General features: G+C 46.6%; 1 protein-coding gene across 1 annotated transcript in view; it reads right to left on the bottom strand.

The window, feature by feature from the left end:
• Window positions 1-24,777, bottom strand: part of LAMC1 (laminin subunit gamma 1) — a 67,380-nt gene extending 42,603 nt beyond the window's left edge. Inside the window, exon 1 of the mRNA XM_005487057.4 lies at window positions 24,250-24,777. Coding sequence (XP_005487114.2) covers window positions 24,250-24,640 — 391 coding nt within the window. The 5' untranslated portion in view covers window positions 24,641-24,777. The remainder of the gene's footprint in view (window positions 1-24,249) is intronic.

Raw genomic sequence — 24,777 nt, 5'->3', positions numbered from 1 at the left:
AAAGGGCAGATGGGCTTTTAGCCCCACAGCCCAGCTGAAACAGCTGGGGTGACCCTGTACTGGGTAAAGGGCTGCCATACCAGACCAGCTCAGGGGGCTGCTTTAGAGGTGGACTTGAGCAAAGACAAGAGGAGCATGCCCGAGCTCCTTCTCCCACTCCTCCTCCTCTGCCCCACGGTTGGGAGCACAGTTTTGTAAAACACTGTCCTAGACATGCAAACCAGAGCAGATCAAGTAGATGTCTGTATGTATTTACACATACTGTTTACTAAAGTCTCTGGAATTAATAAGGTGAGTAATTTCATATGTCTGCAGGGGGTGCGGACAGAGGAGGAAACACTGTAAATTCAGAAATGAGCACCATCTGTTCCTCTTCCAGCTTGGGTGAGCTCTTTGAAGCAGGCTCCAGCAATGTGGAGAGGAGAGGTGCCTTCTGCATCACCCTCACCTTCAAACACACACAAAGTACAGGCTTGTTCAACCAACACTCCATACACACCTCCTACTTTTCTTGAGCTGTTACTTCTACTTCAGTTTCTGCTTTCCAGAACAGTAGAAAAACTCAAATTCAGAAATCAGCATGCTAATGACAGTAGCAGAAATCAGCCCAGGAAGATGTGATGTGGAGAGGGTTCTAAACTGCCTGAAGGGGAAATCTCATTCCAGGTTTTTTCTAGCCACATCTTTTTACTTTCAAACACTTTAAAACTTTAAAGCTTTAAAGAAAGACTCAGAATTAAGGCTTTTCAGGTACCTCAGAACAGCTCAGGTCCTCTCCAAGCTCCAGTAACAGGATGCAACAGCTGCTCCACCACACTCACCTATGAGAAGGGTCAGCTCCATCTACTCTTTCCTAACACCCAGTTGTGCAACACTCACCTTGCATGTTAGACTCTGCCATGTCAGAAGCACTCCCTAGCTCCAGGGCCCAAACACCACTGCTGTCTTCAGATGTTTGATAACCCTTTGGAGAGACCAGGACAACTCACACCTTTCATTTACTGCTACAGTTACTGCAACTGAGGTTCAGGGAACACCTAAAGAGAAGAACATTTCTCATTTCTTAATGTGGCTCTGTAAACTTACCAGTTAGGTGTTTGTTCCTTGAAAGAATGCATGAAGCTCTGCAGAAAATATAAATTGACAAGAAAGTCTTCAAGAAGGAAAGCAGCAAGTTCAGAGACCTTCAAAGCAAGCACATCCCACCAAGGGGACCAGCAGGGGCAACAAGCCATCCCTCAACCATGCCCACCCCATGCTTTGCACAAGCACTGAATGATATGTTCCCAAGCAGTCAGCTACAGAAATAAGTGACCCAGCAGAGAGGTCACCAATTCAATTTCTCCTTTTCCTTCTTTCCAGTCACTTAAGTGTTTTTTCTTAAGGCAGTATCTCCATGTTACACAGATGTAAGCACCCAAAACAACCACATCTGAAAAGTCATCTTATAATTGATGCTTAACAAGCAGGGGCTCAGCAGTCTGCTTTGTGACTGCTACCTGGAAAATCATGATTGTCATGACCAAGAAACTGTGCAAATCCAAAGAGACACAACTACACGGGGAGATACCCTCGGCATCAACACCAATGTGAGTTACTGTATCACTTCATGAACAAATGACAGGAGGAGAACTTGGAAGTTTCCAAAATGAGACTGGACAAATCTGGTAACCTGGCCTGAATTCAACATTGATCCTGCTCCAAGCAGAAGTCTGGATTAGAAGTCCAGAAGGGTCTGTGGTCCCTTCTAGACTCACCTCTACTACGAACAGAAGCAGAAAGGGATTAAGGTCCAGGCTGCAGACAGACAGACAGACTGAGAATATACATGGCTGATCTCCAGGGACAATCAGTAGCACCCAAGCTACGGCAGCCAGGAGACTTTGGAGAGCAACCACACTAAGTCAGCTGAAGGGGCCTCAGGATTCACTGACCAAAATCTAATCCTAGGCTCCACATGGATACCCCCCCTGGGAGGGCATCCAGCCCAATAACACAGCCAGAGCACATTGCAGCTGCAGGGCAAGGTGCTTCACTGCCACAGCCCTCCATGCTGGGGACAAACATTTGGGTACACAGGGCTCCACAGCACCTTGGCAGCACACAGAGAGGTGTCCTCATTAGGGCTGTTGTCCTCCATAGAATAGATTGTTCAGGTCTGATTTTTACACAGAATTATCCAAAATGAACAGGACTGCTGCTGAGCACTGCAGATGGAAACAGATGCTGCATCCTCTGAGCTGGCTCCAGGACCCTCAGCTCATCTCTGCCCTACAAACCCAAACCTGCCCCTGAAGGAAGTCTGCAAGCAGCAGACTCAAAGGCAGTGCTGCATCCTTGAGTCTTGCAGGGAACACACAGGGCAGTGTCTGGGGTAACATGGTCCTTCCTATAAACTGCATCAAGCTTTCCACAGGTAAGTCACTAAGAAATCACAAACCCTTTTAAGGAAACTGTGAAAGCCAGAGAGAAAAAAAACATAACCAGAAGTGTTATCTGCTGGACAGCTATATTTTCTAAAATAAGTATATTTTCAAAAATTTTTGAAGTATTAATAGATCAAAATTATTTTTCTCCACCTGCACAAAATAGGAACAGAAAGCCACCTTCCTCTGTACCCAGTAGCACAGGACAGGCAGCACACAGGACCCTAATTCTGCCTGAAGTAGTTCAGTGAATCCACAACCAAGACATGTTTGGTGGTAAGAAAAGATACACACCTACCAGTCATACATGACACTGCACCTCACCAGCAATGGCAAGGGAATTCAGCTTTGAGTATATTTAAAGGCTTTATTAATAGAGCCAAGGGGAAGACACTGTTTCATAGCAACCTCCACAGTTTTGAAGTTTGTTTCTGTTCTTTTTCTGGGACAGAAACAGAATGTCCCTGACATTTTTCAGGAACAAAGCTGTAATCAGTTATCACAGTTGTAGATCAGCACCTTGCTCCTTCCAGGGGCATCATCCCATGAGTAGGCTGGGTAGAGGTACAAAACATTTCTCACTCCAGAAAAATAATTTGGCATTTTCCCTACCAGTTCACTTCAGATCAAGAACTTGAAATCTGTCTCTACAATCCAGGCTTGTGCTTAAAAAATAAGTACATAAAAATGTTATCCTGTTACAATGTCCAGACAACTCCTCTTCCTAAGGCTTTAAAGTCAGAGTCATTCCCGGTGATATACTGCTATTAAGCAGGAATGCTTATTTTGGCAAAACTTCATTTAGTTGAGAGTGCTCTGCTGAAGAGGTTAGGAAGGAAGCATCTAGCTGAGAGCCCCCAGCAATCTCGTCTTGCTGACAAAACCCTCAACTTCAGAGCTGCCTGCCACTCCCAGATCCCCAAAAATCAGAATCTTCTCCTCACCCACACAGACCAAGTGGATGGGAGGGGCAAAGGCCACTTGGATGGTCAGTTACCAGACAGCACTAAAGAACATTCAGCCTTGTCCATTTGATCTTCTACTTCTCCATTGCCCATTGAAATTTTTTAGAGAAGGGTGAGGCAATGAAGCTGTATATCAATTCCCAATACATAGACATAGAAGACTTTATATTTATATAACTGAAAATTTAAAACATTTTAATTCACCTCAAAGGCAGCAAGTCTCCAGCAGAAAAGCACAGTAACAATCAGTACCTGGCAATTTCTAGCTCTGCAAAGCCTCCTTTCAAGGGGCTGTGCTGTCCCTAGAATACAAAGAAAAACAGAAGGAACTAAGCGCTGGTTTGGGTTTAGTTAGTAAAGAACACTTTACTTCTAAGCAGCAGGACAAAATTTCAAAGCCCGGATGAGTAAACAGGAAAGCTGCAGATCCCAGAAACAATAGGATCAGTCAGGTTCCTTTCCTAGAGTTTTACCCCTAATGGTTCCCTGTGTTTTTGGAGAGAATTTTAATGCCTATGCACTTAAGAAATCCTCAGGGAAAGCCTCTTAGCTTCCAGCAGTGTGCTGGAGTACCAGAGGGCAGCTGGGCTGGACAACAACACCCTTGGAACACACCCTGCAAGCCTCTGAGGACCATGGTGAGCCTGGCAAGGGGTATTCCAGTATTCCAGCCAAGAGTGACAGCACTTGGGCCACTATGGATAAAGTGAACCTAGTCTGGGGGGGTTGAGTGCTTTTTTGTTCAGGTGTCCACCTGGTGCTGGCAGCAGCCAAACGATGACACCTTTTGGAAAGCCCAGCAATAAGTAGAACACATACAGGACTTTTTGCAGCACACCTGAATTTCCAACACCATGCACTCTGGGCACCATGAGGCACCAAGCCAGACATGGTGGTTTTCCACCCACCACCTACCTGCAGCACGGACCTGGCCTTGAGGTTTCAAGCTGGCCCAGAACCATTTCTACTCTTTTCACCAAAGCAGTACCCTTGGAAAGATTTCTTGCTTGAGCATCCCCGGTCACTTGTGCTTGGACCACACATCACCTCCAACATGCCCCAGCTGGAAACTGTAACCCAGCCAAGCCCTGGCCATGGAGTGTCCTGCACTGCCTCTGCCAGAAGGGCAGATCATCCACAGACCCAGAGGGACACATACTGCCATGCGTTGAGCAATCCCTTTCGTCAGCAGCATTTAATTTTGGGAAAATCACCAGTAAACAAGAGGAAGGTATGAAGAGCAGCTTGGCTTTTTACTGCACTTTTGCAAGAGAAACCACATCATTTGCCATGGCTGTTCAAGTCCAGGCACTTAGAGCCAGGTGAAGACCACTGATCTCTGGGTCTGCCTTTCTTAGTTTTATTTCTTTTAATAAAAATTTGACCAGTTATAATATCATAGGGGAAAAATAAAATAGTGCTATTTGCTGGTTTTTAAATGAAAAATAATCATATGCAAAAAGCTGGAAAGAATCACGGAAAACCCCTGGATCTCTTTCACAGATTTTCATTGCTTTCTACACTTTCACCTCCTGGCACAGTTCTGCTTCTATCACACACTAAAAGCAAAGAACAATTATGTGGAGATTCCCAAGCTGGTACAAAGCCACAAGCAGGAAGCAGCTCTGAAATACAGGGGTTTGGCAAAATACAGTGAGGAACCACAAAGAACAAAGGTAATCTTGGACACAAGAGGCAAGACAAACACAAAAACCAAGTGGCTGCAACAGCTCCACCACTCTGAGTTGCAGTGTCTTCCACGGCTATGGAAAAGATAGTGAATAGAAATGCATTGGAAGCAAAAAAGAAAAATATTAAAAAGGAATGGAATGAAGAATCTCTTTCCCCTCAACAGCTAAGAAGCTAAAGCTTGCTGTACCAACCTGACAACAAAGTTCCCAGGGAAAATGCAAGCTGCCAGTTACATACCCAAATTTAGCACAGAAATACTATGATCTATGGCAGTGACTATTTCATAACTTATGACCACAAGGATAAATAGAAGCTTTAAAAAAAGGCTTACAGAAGCATGCTACTCACTTGAACTCCAAAAAAAGCCTCAGCATTAACAGCATTTTCTCATAAAAAAACTGTAGTCCCCACTATTTTTTAAAGAAAGTTGAATGCTCTTCAACTAAAAATCTCCAGATACATTAAAATCATTTTACAATTAACTTCTGCAGATGGAAAGTACATGTATGCACTCACTCTGAACACATTTAGCTGTGCTCCATGTGAAGTCAGGGAGCAGTGCTTCCCACCAGCTCCAGCCTCAGCACTGCCACACTCCAGCCACAGCCAACAAAGCAATAAACTTCAGCATTTTTGGAACAAAGGCACAACCAGTAAGCAACAGGAAGTTATCCAGTTCTTTTTATCAAGATTAGATGATCCTACTAAATCAGAGGGAATTCTCATTGGATAAGAAGGCAAAAAGGACTTGTGTGCAGTGCAGTGGAAGGCAGAAGGGAGTCATGACTAAGTTGCCAAAACCTGAACTTCAGAAAACCTCCCCTTATTCCTACCATTTTAGGAAGGCTAACAAAAAAGAAAAACAAAAAAAGCACAACCCCACAGCTTGTAACATTTCCCTCTTGTTTATTCCATATCCCAGTTTCCCACGGAACTGTGATTCCACACAAGTTACAGGTGACTTTCACAGCTGCACAAGAGACAGACAGACAGATGGACACAGGACAATACCTGGCAAGTGCCCACGCAGGCCTGACATCAGCCTGTGTGTCTGCTCATACCACCAGACACACAGCAATAAAAGCTGTGTGGTCACTGCTGAGATCTCCACAATGACAAAATGCAGATATTAACAGCTGACAGCTGTTGTAAAGCAAACAGCTTGAGCTGGGAGAATCAGGAAATCGCTCTCCATCATTCCCTGCACTATTTACATCTGGAATCTTGTCTCTGCAACCACGATGGCCAGAGATACTTGTGGCTCAGGTTTATGTTTGGGGACACACATACTTTCATAGTAAAAGAATCCCACGAAATAAAGGTCTTGCCTGCCTTTACCTTCTCATTTGAAAGCCATGGCTTTAGTTTGGGGCAAGCTTGGCAAAGTCAGGGGTCCTGAAAACAAAGCATTTGGTTTTCACAGCAGTTGCAACTACTGGGGAAAGAGAAATTGCAAAAACTTATTTTTCTGTATGGTACAGATCACTACACTGTCATTTTTTCCTCTGTATCATCCATCACTTGTGCCTTGTTCCCTAATATATGCCTGCACAGCAATCTACAAGAAAAACCCCAATTCTTCAGAAATCCCAAGCTCAGTCAATTGCTTAAAATAATCACACGACCTAGTGAATAGTAACACACTAAACCCCAATTTATCCAAGAGACAGTCTCTTCATAGCTCAGAAAAGCAGCTCCTTAGTATGGGGTCAAGAGGACATCAGCTAGTAGAACTCCTTCCAAAACCTGGTGCTTCTTAAAATACAAGACATGCTTCAGCTTTCAGTGAACCTGTCAGCACCAACACAATAGCCCCGCCTGGCTGGAGTGCTCTATTTTTAACATTTTCCATCCACGCAAAAGACAGCTATTTAATAAATCTAAAGGAAGTATAACTAAATGAGAGTTGAACAGAACTTTCTTCAGGGCCAGCCCAAATCACATCAGCACAAGCCACAACTGAAGGCAGCCCAAATGATTTACGGGGATTACTGAATTACAAACATATAGCGACCTCAAAGACAGGAGAGATGCCAAAAACCTGTGCCTGGTCTCCTGGGGGCACATGGTGGAGCTGAATCTGATGCAAAAGTCAGTGCCCTATATGCTCATGTGATTCAGTGTCACCTGGTATGGCTGCTACTGAAAATAGGTGCTATAAGGGATAAAGCCAACCTTAAATGGCTCATTATTTATTGGATGCATCTGGTTCCTTTAATTTTGCTGTGGATGTCTAGGATGCCTGTAAATCAGAGTGCTTGCAGAGCTCTCTCCCCCTGGCCTGTGCACATGTGTGCACGCTATCTTTAGCTAACAAGCCCTTGCTTGCCTTGCTGGCAGGATTCAGCTTGTGCTGGAGCTGGAGACACCCTGCTCCAGAGCAGTCACACACTCATTGCCTTTGGAGGTGAGGATGCATTTAGTATCAAAAATAAAAAGATACAGAGGTTTTTCAGTCTCTCCCAGCAGGAAGAAAGGGCTCAGCACTCCAAAAGCCCCAACAAGACTCTGCAGCCTACATCTTCCAGGGACTTGACACTGCTTTTGAAACCAAGCCCACTGGGGACAGCTCTCAAGCATTGTCTGGGGAGGAGGGAGCTGACTCTTCGCCACCTTTCCCCCAAATGTAAGTGAGAGGGAAAGATGAAGTTGCATTACAGAGCTGTGCCTGGCCTTGCAAAGGAGCCTCCCCTGATCTGATGGAACAGCATCTGTCCTCATGCTCTGCTTCCAACCAGGATTAAACCAAAAATGTCCTTGGTGCACACCCTACACAAGCACCCCAGAACCTGAACACCCCACTGGGATCTCAGCACCTCTTCCCAGCACATCAGAGGCAGCTCCAGGTCAGCAGATGGGCTGGATCTTTCCAGCAAGAGTTGACTGGGCAGGAACTGCTGCATACCCATGCAAAAATGCGTTGCTCTGGGGGTTTTCTTGCTCATCTTCAGCTCTGTGTGGGCAGGACAGAACTAAAGGGAGACCTCAGTAAGAAAAGCCCTCAGGTATGCTAAACTTGTTTTCCACTCCTCCAGGCACCCGGAAGATTAAGCAAGTGGGTGAAAGTTGCATAAAAAAACCTCAATCCTCTCTCTAGGACCAATAAATACAATTCATTTGCATGATCAAAGAACATTTTTTTTTTTTGTCCCCAAAACCAGAAGGCATGACCATTTTTATTACTATAAACTGCAAAGATTTATCACCATTCATTGGCTGTCTCTGAAGAGCAGCTCTGTACAGGTGGCAGGTGACTTGCAAGAAAACCTCCTCCTGGGAGGCACATATGCCAACTTTTGTTGAAAAGCTTCCTGAGAGATGAAAAGAAAGAAATGCTGACGCAACAGCAAGAGCTGTTTTAGTAATTAACCAAATCATTTCAGCCTTCCTCTCTCCTTATGGTTAACTCTTAGATATGCAATGAATATCAGAGGTGCAAAACTCCTTCATGAGCTTCATCTCATCCATCACCATGAAAACTGTGAACTCACCAACTGAAAAGCAAGTTACTGTAGTGCCATTAATTCTAAAATGAATAAGCCTATAATTCTAATTGCACTGGAATCCACTTGCTCCATAACATCATTTATGGAAAATTTTTACTTTAACTTTTTTTTTTAACAGTGATGAAAAGCTTTAAGAAGACAAACAAGTGGAGCATCTATCAAGTTATTTTTTGTCTAGATGCATCTGTTGCCCTTGAATCTGCTTTTAGGCTAGTCAAGCACATGCATAAATATCACCTGGCCCACTTAGTGGGCTATTATTTAAAAAAAGAAAAATTCATTATTATTCCTTATGCAAAGTCAGCTAAAACAAGCTAGGACAGCTCAATCTCCAAATAAAGAGGTTTTGCATGAAGTAAAACAACAAGAATTCAGCTTTTTAACTTAAATACAGACATGAATGTCTTTTCTAAGAAAGCCCTCCCCCAGAAATGTTCTGTGATCTCTTTCAACCTTTTCTCGTTTCTTGCTTCATGTAATGAGCTGCTCCCACGTGCAAGACATAAAAGTGGAAATTTCAAATTCCTTTTATAGAAGTCTGAGTTTTGAAAGCTCATAGTAGCTTCTCATAATCCAAAGTCCACACTTTTGAGTTTTTCTTAGCATCAGAGGATCCCAGAACCGTTTGAGTTGGAAAGGACCTTAAGGCTCATTCCACCCCCTGCCATGGCAAGGACAATTTCCAGTAGACTGTGCTCCTCCAAGACTCATCCAACCTGGCCTTGGGCACTGCCAGGGATCCAGGGGCAGCCACAGCTGCTCTGGGCACCCTGTGCCAGGGCCTGCCCACCCTCACAGGGAGGAATTTCTTCCTCAATTCTCATCACACGAGTTCTTCTAAAAAAGTTTTAGGATGTTTTCAAAGTTGTCAGTGACCAGTCTAAGTACGTCCCCCGTCCCTGGGCTGTGCACCCTGGTGCCTCTTTCCCACCAGCCAGCACTTACCTGGCCACAGGCACACCTCAGTATCCCCAAGGCCACCAAAAGGTTATCTTTCCATCAAATTAACTGCTGGCACTTAAGCAAGCAAGCTGATCCTACCAGCCAAGGGCTGAGTGGTTCCTTGCCCCCAGCTGCACTAAGTGGGCAGGGCTGAGAGACAGCAGTGTACCCTGAGAGGCTGTGAAGTCACACCTTCATTCCTTGCTGCCCAGACTTCCAGCACTCCACTGAGCCCCAGGACAGCTATTCTGCAAGGGCACTGCACAATTCACACACAAAATGCTTCTGCCTTGCACTCTGTTGTCACAGCAACTGAACACAAAGCATGACTGTCAGCATGAAAGCCTTGGGTGCTGGTGGAGGATGAGAGAGGGGAAGCAGCAGATGTGCAGGACAAAAATGGCCTGGCAATACAGGACAGAGTTACACAGCAAGTCTTGGAGCAGCTCCTGACAGAAAACCCAAGCTCCCACCAGCTCATCCTCATGGCTTATTCTTCACTCTGGAGAATTACAGAATGGTTTTGGTTGAAAGAAATCTTTAAAGGCCACCCAGTCCAATCCCCTGCAAAAAGAAGAGACATCTGCAACTAGAGCAGGTGGCTCAGATCCCCATCCAACCCAGCCTTGAATGTTTCCATCCACCTCCTCTCTGGGTAACCTGTTCCACTGTTTTACCACCCTCATTTCTTCCTTGTATCTCAATGAATCAACCCTGCCTTAGTTTAAAAACACCACCCTTTTTCCTATCACTCTTAAAAGGTCTGTCCCCACCTTTCTTATTAGTTCCCATTAAGTACTGAAAGGAAGTTTAATGATGATTTGATTGTTTTACCTTGATAAGATACCTCAAAGAACAGTGGCATGTGTTCTCTAGGCACAGTAAATGAAGATGTTTCAGGAATTCCTTACCAATTATTTATTAATCCTTTTTTAATTACTGATTCAGAATATCTGGTAATCTTTTCCAATGCAGATATGAATCTTCCCCTTCAGAATCTTTAAACATGCCTTTCTAAAGGATGCAAAAAAAGCACACAGACCAAGGAGTTACGCACACTTTCAACTACTAATGCTTGTTTACACTTCAAAGCAAACCTCTGCTACTAGAACTTAATTAATTAACCATTACCTCTATGATAAAAAGCATATGATGTTCCACTCTGCAAGTCATGGTCACTTGGCCTAAAGGCTCTTTCTTCTCTGCAAGCAGATGCAAGAATAAAGAAGTGACTTCAGTATCTACCTCAGGAAGCAGGACAAGTGGAAAGCCACCACTGCTTTTTTATTATTTGTTATTGAGGCTATTCTTATTTTACACCTGACAAGACACCCTGTAGTACCACTGAAGCAACTGCCACTTCTTTCCCAAGGGTAGCCAAACATCAGGTAACTGGATGAGGAACATACGACACCCTTAACAGGCTCCATGCCTACTATCCAGCCAAAACCTCTGCAATCCATGGCCATTTCTGGAGGGTTACCTGTGCTGAAACTCAGCTTTAAGACATCAGCAGGAGAAAACCAGAAGTTGATAGATTTCAGCTGTATGCTTTAAAATAAGCTTCCCTTGAGCACAGGTACCTGAACAAAGCGGGACCAGAGACTGTTACAGGAGCACACACTCAATTTCTCCCTTCACATTTCTGTTAGTTAGAAATGTGAATTTCTATCTGTATGTCTGGGGGGTTTTTTTGGTGGGTGAGAGAAGCTACAGAGGTGGCTTCTGAGAGAGAAGCTGCTTGAAGCTTCTACTGTGTCCAGCAGTCAATCTCTGAAGGCTCTGACGATGGACACGTTGCTGGCCCAGTTAGAGAAGGTGGCAATGCCTCTGTGATGATGTATTTGAGAAGAACAAATAACACATGCAGTTTTTTTCTTCTTTTTCTGAGGGCGGTGGGGTCCAGGCCCTCCCAGCACCGGGAGCAGCCACACAGCCGGGGCCATAGAGCCAGGGCACACAGCTGCTGCCATCGCAGTGCAGCTCACAGGGAACTTGGCCTGTTTAGCTGCTTTTAGCCATCCATGCTGAGAGCAGAAGGGCAGAGGTGGCACGAAAAGAGGAGCTGAATGGTGCCAGCACCGCGGTGGGGACCACAGTCAGCAATTCCCCAGTAAGGAGACCAGACAACCTTTCAGCACCACAAAACCCTGTAAGAACTTTTCAACTGATTGAGTTTGAGAACACACAAACCTACGAACAACAATATTTTCCTGTAACAGAGACAAGGAGAAGGTGAAGACACATGAGAACAACATGGCAACACTAAGATCAGTGAAAGGAAAGAAGGGGAGGAGGTGCTCCGAACACCAGAGCTGAGACTTTTCTGCAAAGCCATGGTGAGGACTAGAATACAACTGTCTCCATGTACTTGGTGAAGTGTATGGGGGGATGCAGAGATCCACCTGGAGCCCATGAGAAAAGGTGCTCATGGCTAGAGCAAGTGGATGCTATAAAGCTCTAGAGACCCAAATAGAGAGAGAAAGGCCCTTGCTTCCAGAGATAGAGGACCCTGGCATCCAAACTAGAACAGCTCATCCTTAATAGACTACACCATGAACTAGAAGGACCCATGCCACATAGTTTGGGAAGACCTTTTGTCCATGGAAGGGATTCCCATTACAGCAGGTCAGGCAGGACTGCTACGCATGAAAATTAGAACCATGTTGGAGAAGTCCACAGGAAACTCCTCTCCCATGGAAAGTGCCCCATAGCATAGCAAAAGATACTCCTCTCCCTAAGTGAACTGAAGAAAGATTTTTTAAAGTGACAAACTGATCAAAGACCCCATGTTTTCTTCCCCTGTGCTGTCGGTGGGAAGGAAGGAGAGGCTGGAAGGGAAAAAGGTGTTCTAAAAGTTTATTTTAGCTTTCATTACCCACTTTTAATTCTGTTAATAACAGATTTTCTTTTCACTGTTTAAGTTTGAACCTGTTTTGTCCTTAAAGTGTTTTTCTCCTAATCCTTACCACTTAGCCTTTCAGGTTTTTTTCCCCTCTCCCCTGCTCAGCTAAAGCAGAGGGAAAGAAGCGAATTATTTTTGTGAGTGCCTGGCTTTTGGCCAGTGTCAAACCACAACAACAGCTCAGACTCACCAGCAAATTATTTAAGCAAGCCAGCACCCATGTCACCCCTCAGAGGGGTTCAGCAGAGAACATTTCACCGTGTGACGCAATCACACACACAGAGCAGAGATGTGAATCAAACCCTTCCTGCTTTCATGTCCTCATGGCTCCAACGGCAACACCTCCTCCTTTGCTGGATGTCTCTCCCACTGGTCTCCTGTGGTTTCCCAGAAGCCAAGGGCAGCTTTCTGCAGGGCCCAAGGCCACAGCGGGGTGCTGAGCCCTGGGATGCCGGCTCCCAGCAGCTGTGTGTTTGTTTGCAGGAAGGACAAACGCCAGGGGCTGCCAGCACTGCTGGGAATTTCAAAGCAGAGCTCAAACTTTCTGGTACACAGCTCTAATGAAGCAGATTAACAACTCCAAATTCTGTCCCTTTGGCTGAACCAGCTCTCTTCCCACAGCCCATCTCTGTACCCCACTATTCAATACTGCTCCCATCCATGGCATCAACCTTTTTCAAAACACTTCATTCCCTCCCACTGCTTTCAAGTCAACTTTGACTTTTTCTGGGTAATAGCAATAAAGAAAGTCAGGATTTGTAGGACAGAAAGGCTGCAAGACAGGGTCCCTCCCACCCAGCAGAGCAGCATGTTAATGTTCTAACACGCAGCTCACAAAAGAACATAGCACAGCCCTGAAGTTACAAAACAGACTGAATGGCTGATATGAAGAAAGTGATACATTCACAGACAAATTAACGAGGAGACATATTCAGTACAAGGTTTCACAACAGGAAGAACTGAGATTCCAACGAACATTTTTAACCTTTTCCACACAATAGTTAGTGTCACTGTCCAGGCAGAGATCAGAGCCAGATCACAGTGCTGCTCTAACTGCAAATCCAAATCCTTGATAAATTAACCATTAATTTGCTGAGTAACTACAACAAAACGAGAGCCAACTGCTTCAAATGCACCACATAACTAGCCCAGTGCCTTCCCAGACGCAAGAGTTTTTACAAGGCCTGTACCCAGCTCGTGACCGTGGTGTTCATGAGCTGTCAATGCCACAGCTGCCCCATAGCTGCTCCAAGCAATTTTCAACACCATGGGGCTATGAATTATGAGCAACACATGACTTACCATCAAAAAAACATGTTACTGCCATGTTTTTGCTTGAATTTGAAGAAAATCAAAGCACAGAACGGCAACAAACAATCTTTGTGATATTCTTTCCCAGAGCTACCCTTGTACTTTCAGAGCCACAGAAAAATGCTTTTTCCTAGAGTTCTAAATGTATCAATGGATATCAAATTTAAGATCTTAGAAGAGTGCCTCTTGGATTATTTTTCTATGAAATTGTGTGCTTTGTACTCAAAAACAGGTGGCAGTCTGCCAGAGAACTGAGAGAACCAATGTGGGTGCAAAGGAGTGCCCCAAGTTCATGATTCACAGCCTTTCCAGCATTTCCCAAAAAAGTTGTGGCATTTCCTGACACAGCTCCTACATCCTAGAAGGAACAGAAGTATAGGAAAATAGGGCTGCAAGGAAATATGTGGCAGGGAAAATACATCTGAAGTTGCTAACAGTAAAAAAGGCCCTTACTTCCGGGAAGTGCTACAAAGCTTTTGGAAAAGCTCATCTCTGCATCATTACTTCCAAAATAATCTGTACTTTGTTCCACACGGGTTTAGCTGTCCCAGGACCATCCCTGCTCACCCCCTGCAACGTGGGCTGGCCCTGGGGAGAGAGGGTGTGAGAAAGGGGCAGCACACAGGGATGTGTGCAGAGTCACTCTGCTTAGAAAGCAGAAGGGCAGTGACTCGTGCAACGCCCCTGATTTGATCAGTAAACTCGTGCCTGCAGAGCACGGATGGAGGGCACCAAGAGCCATCCCAGCGCCCAGCAACCCTCCCAGCTCCACCTGCAGCCCCAGAAGAACAGGGCAGGGAGGGCAAGCAGGGCAAAAACCAGATTTCATTGAGTAGACATTGCACAATGATAGTGGGTTGTGGCTTTATTCAGAGCTCACATTTGGCTCTGGCAGTGGCACTGGCTCTGAGCAGCTGCCCCATCCCTGCAGCCCCGACTCTCTTTACTCCAAAGTTACTAAAAGTAACTTCTTCACAACCCTGCTGGGAAGCACCAGACACAAACCTTTGGTTTTATGGCCAAAAAAAATGGCTTCAATTGAGGAAAATTTGTAACTGCCCTTTGATGAGGGGCTCCCATCCCCACCCAGTCCCTAAAACGTGCAGGATGAGAAACCATGGAACACTGAGTGTTTATGGATTTTGAACTTGCACTGTATTTCTCAGTCCAACCAAAATGAAACCACCAGCACCTTGTCTGTGCACATGCAAAAAGCAGTGAGCGTACAAGGACTGCACCAATGCTCCAGGCAGGCCAAGGCTGCTGCCAGGACTACAACTGTGGGAGATCTCAGCTAAAAAACCTCATCCCAGGAAGGGGATTACTTTCCTAATCTGCACAGCCCAGGGACATGCCAGCACCAGGAACACAGGAGTGGGGAGCAGGGGAAACCCAGGAAGACTGCAAGGAGCTTCAGGAAGGAGAAAAAAGGGAGAAAGGGGACAGTAAAGAGATCTGCAAGCTTTGAGCAACCACTTCATCAACAGCTTCTTAACAAGTTCATCAAGTAGATTCATTGTTGAGAAATCCCTTGTCCTGTGTATCTCCAGCGAGGATAGCAGGAGCCATGGGACCACAGCAGGCAGCCAGCAAAGGCAGAGGAAGCAGCAGCTGAAGGGGAGCTGTTGTCCTCGGTACTGCTGTCACACAGTAAAAGGAGGTTGTGGGCCAAGCCCAGCAGCCTGACAGCCACAGGCAGGAGCAGGACAGAGGGAGACACACTGGATCCTCATAAATAACCCACGTTTTTTCAGAAGCTGAGAAGCAAGGGCAGCCTGACCAGAGCTGCTCCCCAGGGACAGCCCTGCAAGCTGCTGGGAAGAAAATCCCATTGCAATATCCCAGCAGATGGGAGCATGCAAAGCACTGCAGATGAAAGGACTATAAATAATTATTGCAATCAGAGCTGACCCAGGACAAGAACATTTTCTTTTCTCTCAGTCAAACAGTCCCACACAAAACTGACATCAAGAAGCATTTTAATGGGACTTTTTCCAGAAGGGGCTGATTTTTCATTCCATTAGTCTCAATAAGAGATACACTCAAAACAAACTGAGCCTTTCAAAGTACATGACTTCTACTGTATTTACAAGCTTGTGGAGTACAAGAAGGCACCAAGAAAACAGTGCCTTTATCCCTCTTGAGGAGGTTCAATGCAACCATTTCCTTAAAAAGACTCCAAGACACATTATCTTTTAATTCAAAGATAAGAAAGATTCCCCTTCCTGAAACAAAGTATACAGGGAAAGGAAAAGTTTTAAAAAACAACCTGTGGAGCACCTCTGATATTTTCCCCCCACTACAATAAACCAAACTGGACCAAGTGCAGCATGCTGCACCAGCAGCTGCTCACTGTGCTAGGAACAAGGTCTTCTTTGATGCCAAGTAGGTTGAGCTATAAAGCAGACTTTGAAGAAAAAAAAAAAATTGTAAGAACAAAGCAGAGTGCTTATAATTGGGCTGGTGCCAAGCCCAAACTCCTCAGCACTCCCTCAGTCTTGGAGCACCAAAAGGAATGAGCATCTCTGGCAACTCACTGGGAAACCAAGGGCCACCATGTCCAGCCAGCCACTGCCCACTTGAGCACAGATGTGCTGAACAATCTCTGTCACCAAGCAGGTTTTAATATTTGATAGGTTTTAGGGGGTTAGGGATGTTTTTTAAGAGGTGATCTTTACATTACAGAGGGTTAAGAGCAATGGAAGGTGAGGTCAGGCCAGGTGCCACTCCTGAAGCCATTTAACCCTGGTTCTGCTCCCTGGCCTTCCCACAGGAGCATCCCAAGCCCCCAAGGATGAAACAGCCATTTTCCCTGCTCTCCTGTAAAACACAGCACCCACTGCAAAGCCAAGTCAGACAAACAGTTCCCAAAGCACACCAAAGTCTGTACCAGAAATGAGAACACTGCAGAAAGCTGAGCCAAGAACCCACAAACCCTGGGTCTTTTCAAGTTCTCAATATATCATCTCTACAAACATCTTAAAAGTTCCCCTTCCCCCACAAAAACACCAAACCCTCAAACAACTGTACGAACAAGGCCTCAAGCTCCCTGGAAATGCACCTCCCATGTACAAGATGGTACTAGTTTACCTGCCAAAGGAGAAAAAAAAAAGAAAGAAAAGTCCAATAATAGTTTTTGGATAATATTTCTAGATGAGGAAATTTTGAAATTCTCCATTGCTGAACACAGCTGTGTTGTGTCAGAACTGCAGGCATGATTACCACTGGAAACAGCTCTTTGATGACTATCACACTGGAATATCTAAAACAAGTAGAAGCATGGAAACAAAAAGTGCTTTGCCACCCAGTTTCAAACAGAATGCTGAAGACCACTGAATAATATATGAGGAGGTTGGTGGGAATTTGGGTTTTTTTGGTGAAAGATCTCTCAAATAGGGCTGGGCTGGTAGAAAAAAAGACTGAGGCTTTCTTTAAACTTAAATAAAATTACCTTGTTATTTCAGATCCTGTTGCAGCTGATGAGTTTTCACCATTTTCCAAGCTTCTACATGAGAATAATTCCTAGAAATTATGTTTTACCTCAAAAGTACCTAAAAGCCCACCAAGGCTACCAGCAGCTTGCACCTTTGGTCTGGCAAGCTACAAAAGGCAGCTTCTCCTCTGAGTATTCCTGGTCCTGTTTGGCACCTGCACATGCCTGCTAGCAGCAGCTCCCTGATCTCATGGTTTGTCAGCAGCTGTCCTGAAGCCCTCATCAATGCTGATGTGACAACCAACATCAACAGCACACTGCTAAAAACCCAAAGTTACTCATGAATGCTGTGGACAATGAGAGCAATCCCCAGTACACCCTCTGGAAATGGCAAAGAGATTATCCTAATTGTACAAAGAGTTTCAAACACAGCTAGTGATGTCCTCAACACCAGCAGCCACATTCATCCCTGACTTAAAGGCTGTAAAGCTTGATTTGAGACACACAGGGCTATTGCCATATCTGGGAGGGGGAAAAACATATTCCTTTCTGTGTGGTGGGACAGCAGACCCAGCAAGATTTGTGCAATTCATTATGGAACTATGAAACTCATGTTATTTTCTGATCAAAACACACCGTGGTAGCCACCAATAAGCAAGATCTCATGTTTAAGAGATGTGCAATAGCAGGCTAGAATGGTTCTTTGCATGCCAGAGCTTACATGGGGGGCAGCAGCCCAGGGTGAGCTTCCAAAGGCTGTTACAGACCAGAGATGATGACTTCAGATGTGATGTTCAACATGCCAGATCCCATACCCCAGTTGGCCCAGGGAAGAGCACGCAGCCAGAGGGTAAATTCACTCAGCATGGCCTCACCAGAGGGGGTGAGCACTGAAGTAGGGCCCCGGGACACAAGCAGCAGGTCTTAGCCAGACAAAGGTGGTGAGCATAATGCTCACAGCCTTCCTTCTTATGGTGAACCCAAGATCCAAGTTTCCCATCCCATCATCTACACTGGAAATTCTTTTCTCTGAGTGTTGTTTGCAGAGCAATCCTGGTTTTCATTTCCATGGGAAGAGGCAGCCTGGGATTTTCACTTGCAGACTCAGAGAGGCCACAAGAGCCTCCCAAGGCCTCAGGCTACAAGAGAAATGGTACCTAATAAGCCAGAAGCTTTTCAGCACGCTAACAATTCTGAGCAGCAAACTGTTTCAAAGGTTTAAACCTACACAAGGAACTGTCTGAGTGTGTGAAAACCTGTGACTATTTCTTCTACCAACTCAGGGCAAGCACCACATATAGCAGCTGGTTTTGCAGCAAAATACCACACAGCTCCAGCTCTCTCCATCCCCTAAAGTAAGTGTTCTGCCATGTACAGCATTCCCAAAGGCATCAGGCAGCAGCATGAGCATCCTGAGAGAGAGCAGGAGAAAAACTTGGGAATTTGAGGTGAATGCAGGAAGTGATACCTTTATATAACTGCACTGAATAACTGCTGGCCACCAAAAGCCCCGATCTCTTCGGCACTCATGTTGAAACCTGCAAAATGTAAATCAAGCCTTTGCCAGACCAACTAAAATAGCGTCTCCCCGAGGGCTCCACAAATACCACGGCAAAGCCCCGGCTCCTGCCACGCCCTGAACACTGGCCCTGGAGCTGGAAATGCCCTCCCAGCGCCTCAATTACCAGCGAGTCTTGAAACTGCAGCTACACTAGGCGCAGCTTCACCTGCATACCTACACCCTGCTTGCTTGCACTGGGTTTTACCACCGTGGTTCCCTAAGGACAGCAGCAAACCACAGCCTCATAAAGCTTTAATGGGATAACTGGCAAACTGAGGGCATCACTGCACTGAGTAAAACACAGCAACTGCATCCCAGTGCTATAAACTATCTACTTGATTTAAGTCACATTTTATAGCTCTCTCTTCTGGAAAAAAATAAAACACACTGGTTTTCTGTACTCAGAAAAACCTCTGGTCTGCTAAAAACAACAGGCAAATGAAGCCAGGGCTGAGCACAAGAACTGGCAACTCGCCTGGGTTTCCTTGTAAATGCCTTCAAATGGCAGTCATGCCTCAAACCATGCTTTGCCGGCAAAGTGTATATATAACCCAGCATCCTCGCTCCCTCAGGGCCAAATAAAGGACTGAGCGTGTGGGAAAGGGGGAGGGGAAGGACATGGGTAATTCATTTCTTCAGCAACCAACAGCTTTCACAAGTTTTTCTTTATGTATACAAGACACCATCCAGCATGGTGACATGAGTTTCCAGGCTAGTCTATAGTAAGGATTTCAGGAGCTGACATGTTTTTAACCAAGGCAACCAGCAAATTCATCTTTCTTCCTGACAGGCAGCCTACCAGAGGGCTGCTTCCAGCACCAAACACTCTCTTCTGAGGCAATGACAGAAGAGGAAGGAATTGATCTTGTCTGCCTTTCAGATAGTCCTGAATTCATAGTTAGGCCACCAGCATCCTCAATCAGGCACATCTGGACACCATCCCTGCTGAGATGCAGAGCACAGGCACCTGCCCCAGGAACTGGACTGCTCTGAGCTCACAGCTGATAAAAGCATGGCTGCTCCCAGTGGAGATGGAGCCACCCCACCATGGAACAGCCACCAGCATGCTGAGGAGGCTTCCTCTTTATCCGAGAAACAAAACCCTGGGCTAGTCACAAATCACAATAGCTGAAACCAAGGTGTGAGAGTGTCCAGAAAATGAAAAATGAGAGGTGGCTCTAGCAGAGCTGGTTGGGAAGGGAACACCAAGGCACATGTAGAAGCGGATTAAACAAAGTACAGAAACAACAGAAAGCACATGGAAATTAGAGCTGCAGAAGGAAAGAGTGAGAATCTGCTCTGAAAAAACACAAACCTTTGTCCCAGCAAGAGCACCTAGAACCAAAAATACTCCATGTACCTCCATGCTGTCTCTTTTCCCCTTCTTCCAGTGTTCAAGGGAGCATCTCCAACAGCACATCATTGCTTCTGTGTCAGGGGTCTACAGCAATGCTGTGCTCAAGTGTATGCACACAAAGCACTGGGGAGATGCCAGAGCTATCCCAGGCTCCCAGGACAAGCAAACAGCACTGACAGTAAAAATAACGTGACACCCTGGCTCCAAAAACAAAGCAGACAACGCACTGTAAGGCCTTGGCTTCCATCTTCTACTTCAAAGCTGGCACCACTGCCTCAAAGTGCCTTTTTTTGGGAATATATGGAAACATAGTGGGAGAACAGTAAAAAAAAAAAAAAAAAAACAGGCTGGGTCAAGTCTAAATAAGTAATAAATTCTGAGGAAATGGAAAATGGGGAAGCCAAGGGATACTTTTAAGAAATGTGGAAGAAACGACACAGCAATGCTCTCCCCTCCTCTCACTCACTAACCTGATTATCCAGACACCACCCTATGAACAGGTTCAGCTCCCCCTTCTCCTGACTTACAGCTGCAAATTCATGTCTCCAGGCCTTTTACCCACCCTTACTTAGGGAGTCTTAATACCCTCTCATACAAAGAGAAATAGCCTTTGTAACTCCAATGTTCCTGGTGCAGGGAGTGGTAATTACCCCAATTCTCCTCTCCCCAGGGAGCACCCTAACTTGTGGACACAGATGTCATCTCCAAACACTGCCAGGATCTGTGCCTTTAACTCAGCAGTAGTGATCTGTGCTGTGTTTTCCTGTATCAGGCTTTGTGCTGGCACCCAGTCCCAAAACGAAAGGTTTTCAAACTTGCTTTGAACTGCACATTGTAAGGAGATTCAAAGAAATCCACGTTCACATGTTGGCAACAGACCTGCAGTTCTTACTGACCTCTTGCAGGGCCCTGTGAAATGTTAATGCTGCTCTACATGGACTGAACATTGCTGGATGTTAATCAAGACATCTCAAACTGCCAGAAAACTCAGCACAGGGCAGCGTGTACATGAAACCCAGAGTCAATGTAGCTGGTCCTGACCAGGTGCAAAACAGCATTAACCATTCAGGACACCAACACTTTCAGAAATGAAGGCAATTGCAGCATCAAGTAAGGATATGGGTCTGAGCACAGAGCTTAATCCTCAAAGACCAGGCAGAACTAAATGCATGAAAGGGCTTTGTGCCTCAGAATGCCTTTAAGTCCTACCCAGTGCATAAATACTCGTCAAGCTCCTTGCCTCTTTCTCTTAGTGATGTCAATAATTAAGTGTCCCACAGACCGCAGTGCCTGCAGGCACACAGAACCCAAAAGCAGCACCCAGCAGCTCACTCAAACAAAGTGGTTTTAAGAACCCACAAAAGTAGGGAAGAGCAATGCTGCAGAGAAGTTTGGGACATTTCAGGCTAAAAAAGCACTGTCAGTACTCAACAGCTCTTCAACCTGCCACGAACTCAGCAATGCAGAGAATCACACAGCACATGTGCAGAGAGATAAATGCTTTGCTGTTGTCATCTTAAAAGCAACTTCACCACCACCATGACCACAACAAGCTCCTGATTCTTGAAGGGCTTTATACTAAAAATATCCCACCCAAAAACGTAACTAGGAAAAATCAGGCCAAAAAACCCGCTCAAATACACCAAAGTCGGTCAGGCAGCTTCTGCTTTAAAGTTGTACTCCACTCAAAAACATGGCAAAGCAAATTCCCAAAGCTGCAAGAGCCTGCAAACAAACTGGAGCACAAGTGAAAGTGCTGCAGTGCTACAGTATTTTGAAGATGCAGATGTTTTCAGCAAAATGTGTGCATTTCTTCAAAGCCCAGGACACAGCACACTGCTCCCAGTACTGTTTCTCAAAGAACACCCATATACACATGGGTACACAAAACCAAGGACAGCAGTAATATAGATGGGTGTGTGTGTCTTGCCTTGATAATGAGAATTACAATGACTGTTATTAAAAAAAGAAGTTGAGATCAAATCTTTGCTTTCCAGGACTTTTGAAAAAAAAATTCCTAATGTGCAAAGAAAAGAAAACAAAGAGGGACTATTAGATATGCTTATGTGGCATATTTATGTTGAAGCTCCAAACAGAAGGAAACACTTCTGGGGCACATGGATGTGCTCATCAGGTGACCCCAGTACAGGACTCCGTGCCATCAACTCCATCTCACCAATGCAGGTGAGAGCTCTCACAAGATCCAGCTCTCCAAGCCCTAACACCATTTTTCCCCTGAATTAGACTGTTATTGATACTAAACTTAATGCCCAACATCTGCTCTTGATTGGAAGCTGTGAATGGCTGCAGTGGGGCTTTCTTTAATATTTATTTGATTTAATGACATGAGGATATAAGTTGTGGTTTCACCCTTCTCTCAGCTGTCTTGTCTTCCAGTTCTTAAATGATTACCCTTCCTCCATGTCATGACAGCTTGAATAACTGAATGCACAGAATAGAAAAGCTTGTCCACAAACCAAAGTGAAGGCTAAAACACTTTTTATCCCAAAGAAACCTCTGGAATTGACAACCAATCAGGAAATTCATCTTCCTTTTTTGACAGGCTGTTACAGTTCAGCAGCAATGCTGGCTGCAGACACGCCTAACCCACCCAGCAATTACAGGACAATGCTGCCCCAGGGGGTAAGAGGATACACGGCAGATGTGCCCCGGCACACGTGATTCCCCACAGTGCCTGCCACTTTCCAAACCAACATCTCCCACCTGCATCCAAAGATTGTTGCCTGGAAAACTCCATAATCCAGTCCTGAGCTCAGCTGCATTGGGTTACCAGCTGGACTCGACCTTAAAGGTCTTTGCACAGAATCATAGAATGGCTTGAGCTGGAAGGGACTTTAGGCTCAACTCATTCCACTCCCTGCCATGGGCAGGAACACCTTGCACTAGACCACGTTGCTCCAAGACCCGTCCAACCTGGCCTAGGATACTTCCAGGGATGGGGCATCCACAGCACCTCACCTCCCTCACAGGGAACAATTTCTTTCTACTCTTTTTCCAACCTAAATGGCTCAATGATCCCTGGTGCACGGGATGGGACACAATCACTGCAACCTGCTCCACTTCCAGCTGCCTCTGGCAGGGAGGCCTCTCCTCTCACAAACCAACAGCACCTCCAACGCAGACTGCAGTGGAGCAACCCCTGCAATATTCACTGGAAAATGATGAAAATCAAGTTTACCAAGCACTAGCAGCTGACGGATGAAGAATCAGCACAGCACCAGACCCCTGGGTGAGGATATCCCACCACAGCCATGGGGTGCAGGCAGCATTGATTTAGACCTAGTGCGCATTGCTGAGGACCTACAGAGCGGGGATTCCGATATCCCCTGAACACTGGACCACCCAGGACCTGGTTATTGGTACTCACCCAGGCATGGCCCCAGCAACGCCCATTGTGCAGGTGACCTTTCAGCACAGAATGACAGAATGGGGCAGGTTAGAAGGGACCACAGTGGGTCATTGGGTCCCACCTCTCTGCTCAAGCAGGGTCATTCCAGAGCACATGGCACAGGATTGTGTTCTGACAGGTCTGGAATATCTTCAGTGAGAGAGACTCCACAGCCTCTCTGGTCTCTGTTCCAGTGCTTGGTCACTGCACAGGAAAGAACCTCTCCATCATGTTCAGGTGGAACTTCTTGGGCATCCATTCCTGCCCATGGTCTCTTGTCCCACTGGCCCCAGGGAGCAGAGCCTGGTCCTTGCTCCGAGCCCTCCCTGCAGACAGGGACAGACAGGGCTCCTCTCTAAGGAGGACACTCCATCTCCATCTCCTCTCTAAGGTGAACACTCCCATCTCCTGAGGGAGATGCTCGAATCTCTCCATCATCTCCACAACCTCTGCTAGACCTGCTCCAGGTCCTAAGGAGCCCAGACCTGGACACAGCATTCCCGATGTGCCTCCCTAGGCCTGAGGACAGGGGCAGGATCAGCCCTGGAAGAGCTGACTGTGCTGGTCCCAACACACCCGGGGACACCACCGCGCACAGGACACGCTCCTGGACACCTCCTTGCCACCAGGAGTCCCAGCTCTCATTCGCAGCGCTGCCCTCCAGCAGCTCAGCCCAGCCTGCGCTGGAGCCCAGGCTAACTCTGCCCCGGTGCCCTCGCCCCGTGCCCGCTGCCGCCCTTACCGAGGTGCAGGGTGAGGTTGACGGCGGTGGGGTGCTGCACGCCGGCCAGCATGGTGCGGCTCTGCCACCAGGTCGCGTCGGCCGGGCTGTTGTAGTCGGTGAGGAAGGCGGCGCCATGGCTCAGGTGCGGCTGGGCGGCGTCGCAGAGGTGGCAGGACTGGGTGACGCCGGTGACCCCGGTCTGCACGCAGTACTCCTCGGCCGGCGTCCCGCACGTGTGCGTGGCCAGCACCGTGGCGTTGAACGCCGCGTTCACGAACTCGGGCATGCAGCGCTGCGCCCGCCCGCTCCGCTCCTCCGCGCACTCGTCCATGGCAGCGCCGCACCGTGCGGGCGCCCACAGCCACAGCAGCCACAGGCACAGCGCCCAGCGCTCGCCGCCGCCCCCCATGGCGGGGCTGCGGGGGGCACGGAGGAGGCTCGCTCGCTCGCCGGGTGCCACCGCTCCGCGCCGGCCGCGGGCTGAGACGGGCGAGGCCCGGCGGGGCGAGGCGAGGCGAGGCGGGGCGGGCGCGGAGCAGGCCGGGA

The sequence above is a fragment of the Zonotrichia albicollis genome, chromosome 8 (genome assembly GCF_047830755.1).
Source record: "Zonotrichia albicollis isolate bZonAlb1 chromosome 8, bZonAlb1.hap1, whole genome shotgun sequence".
NCBI classification, from domain to species: domain Eukaryota; kingdom Metazoa; phylum Chordata; class Aves; order Passeriformes; family Passerellidae; genus Zonotrichia; species Zonotrichia albicollis.
Note: the sequence above shows the minus strand (reverse complement) of the source record. Positions and strands in the feature narration are given on the sequence as shown.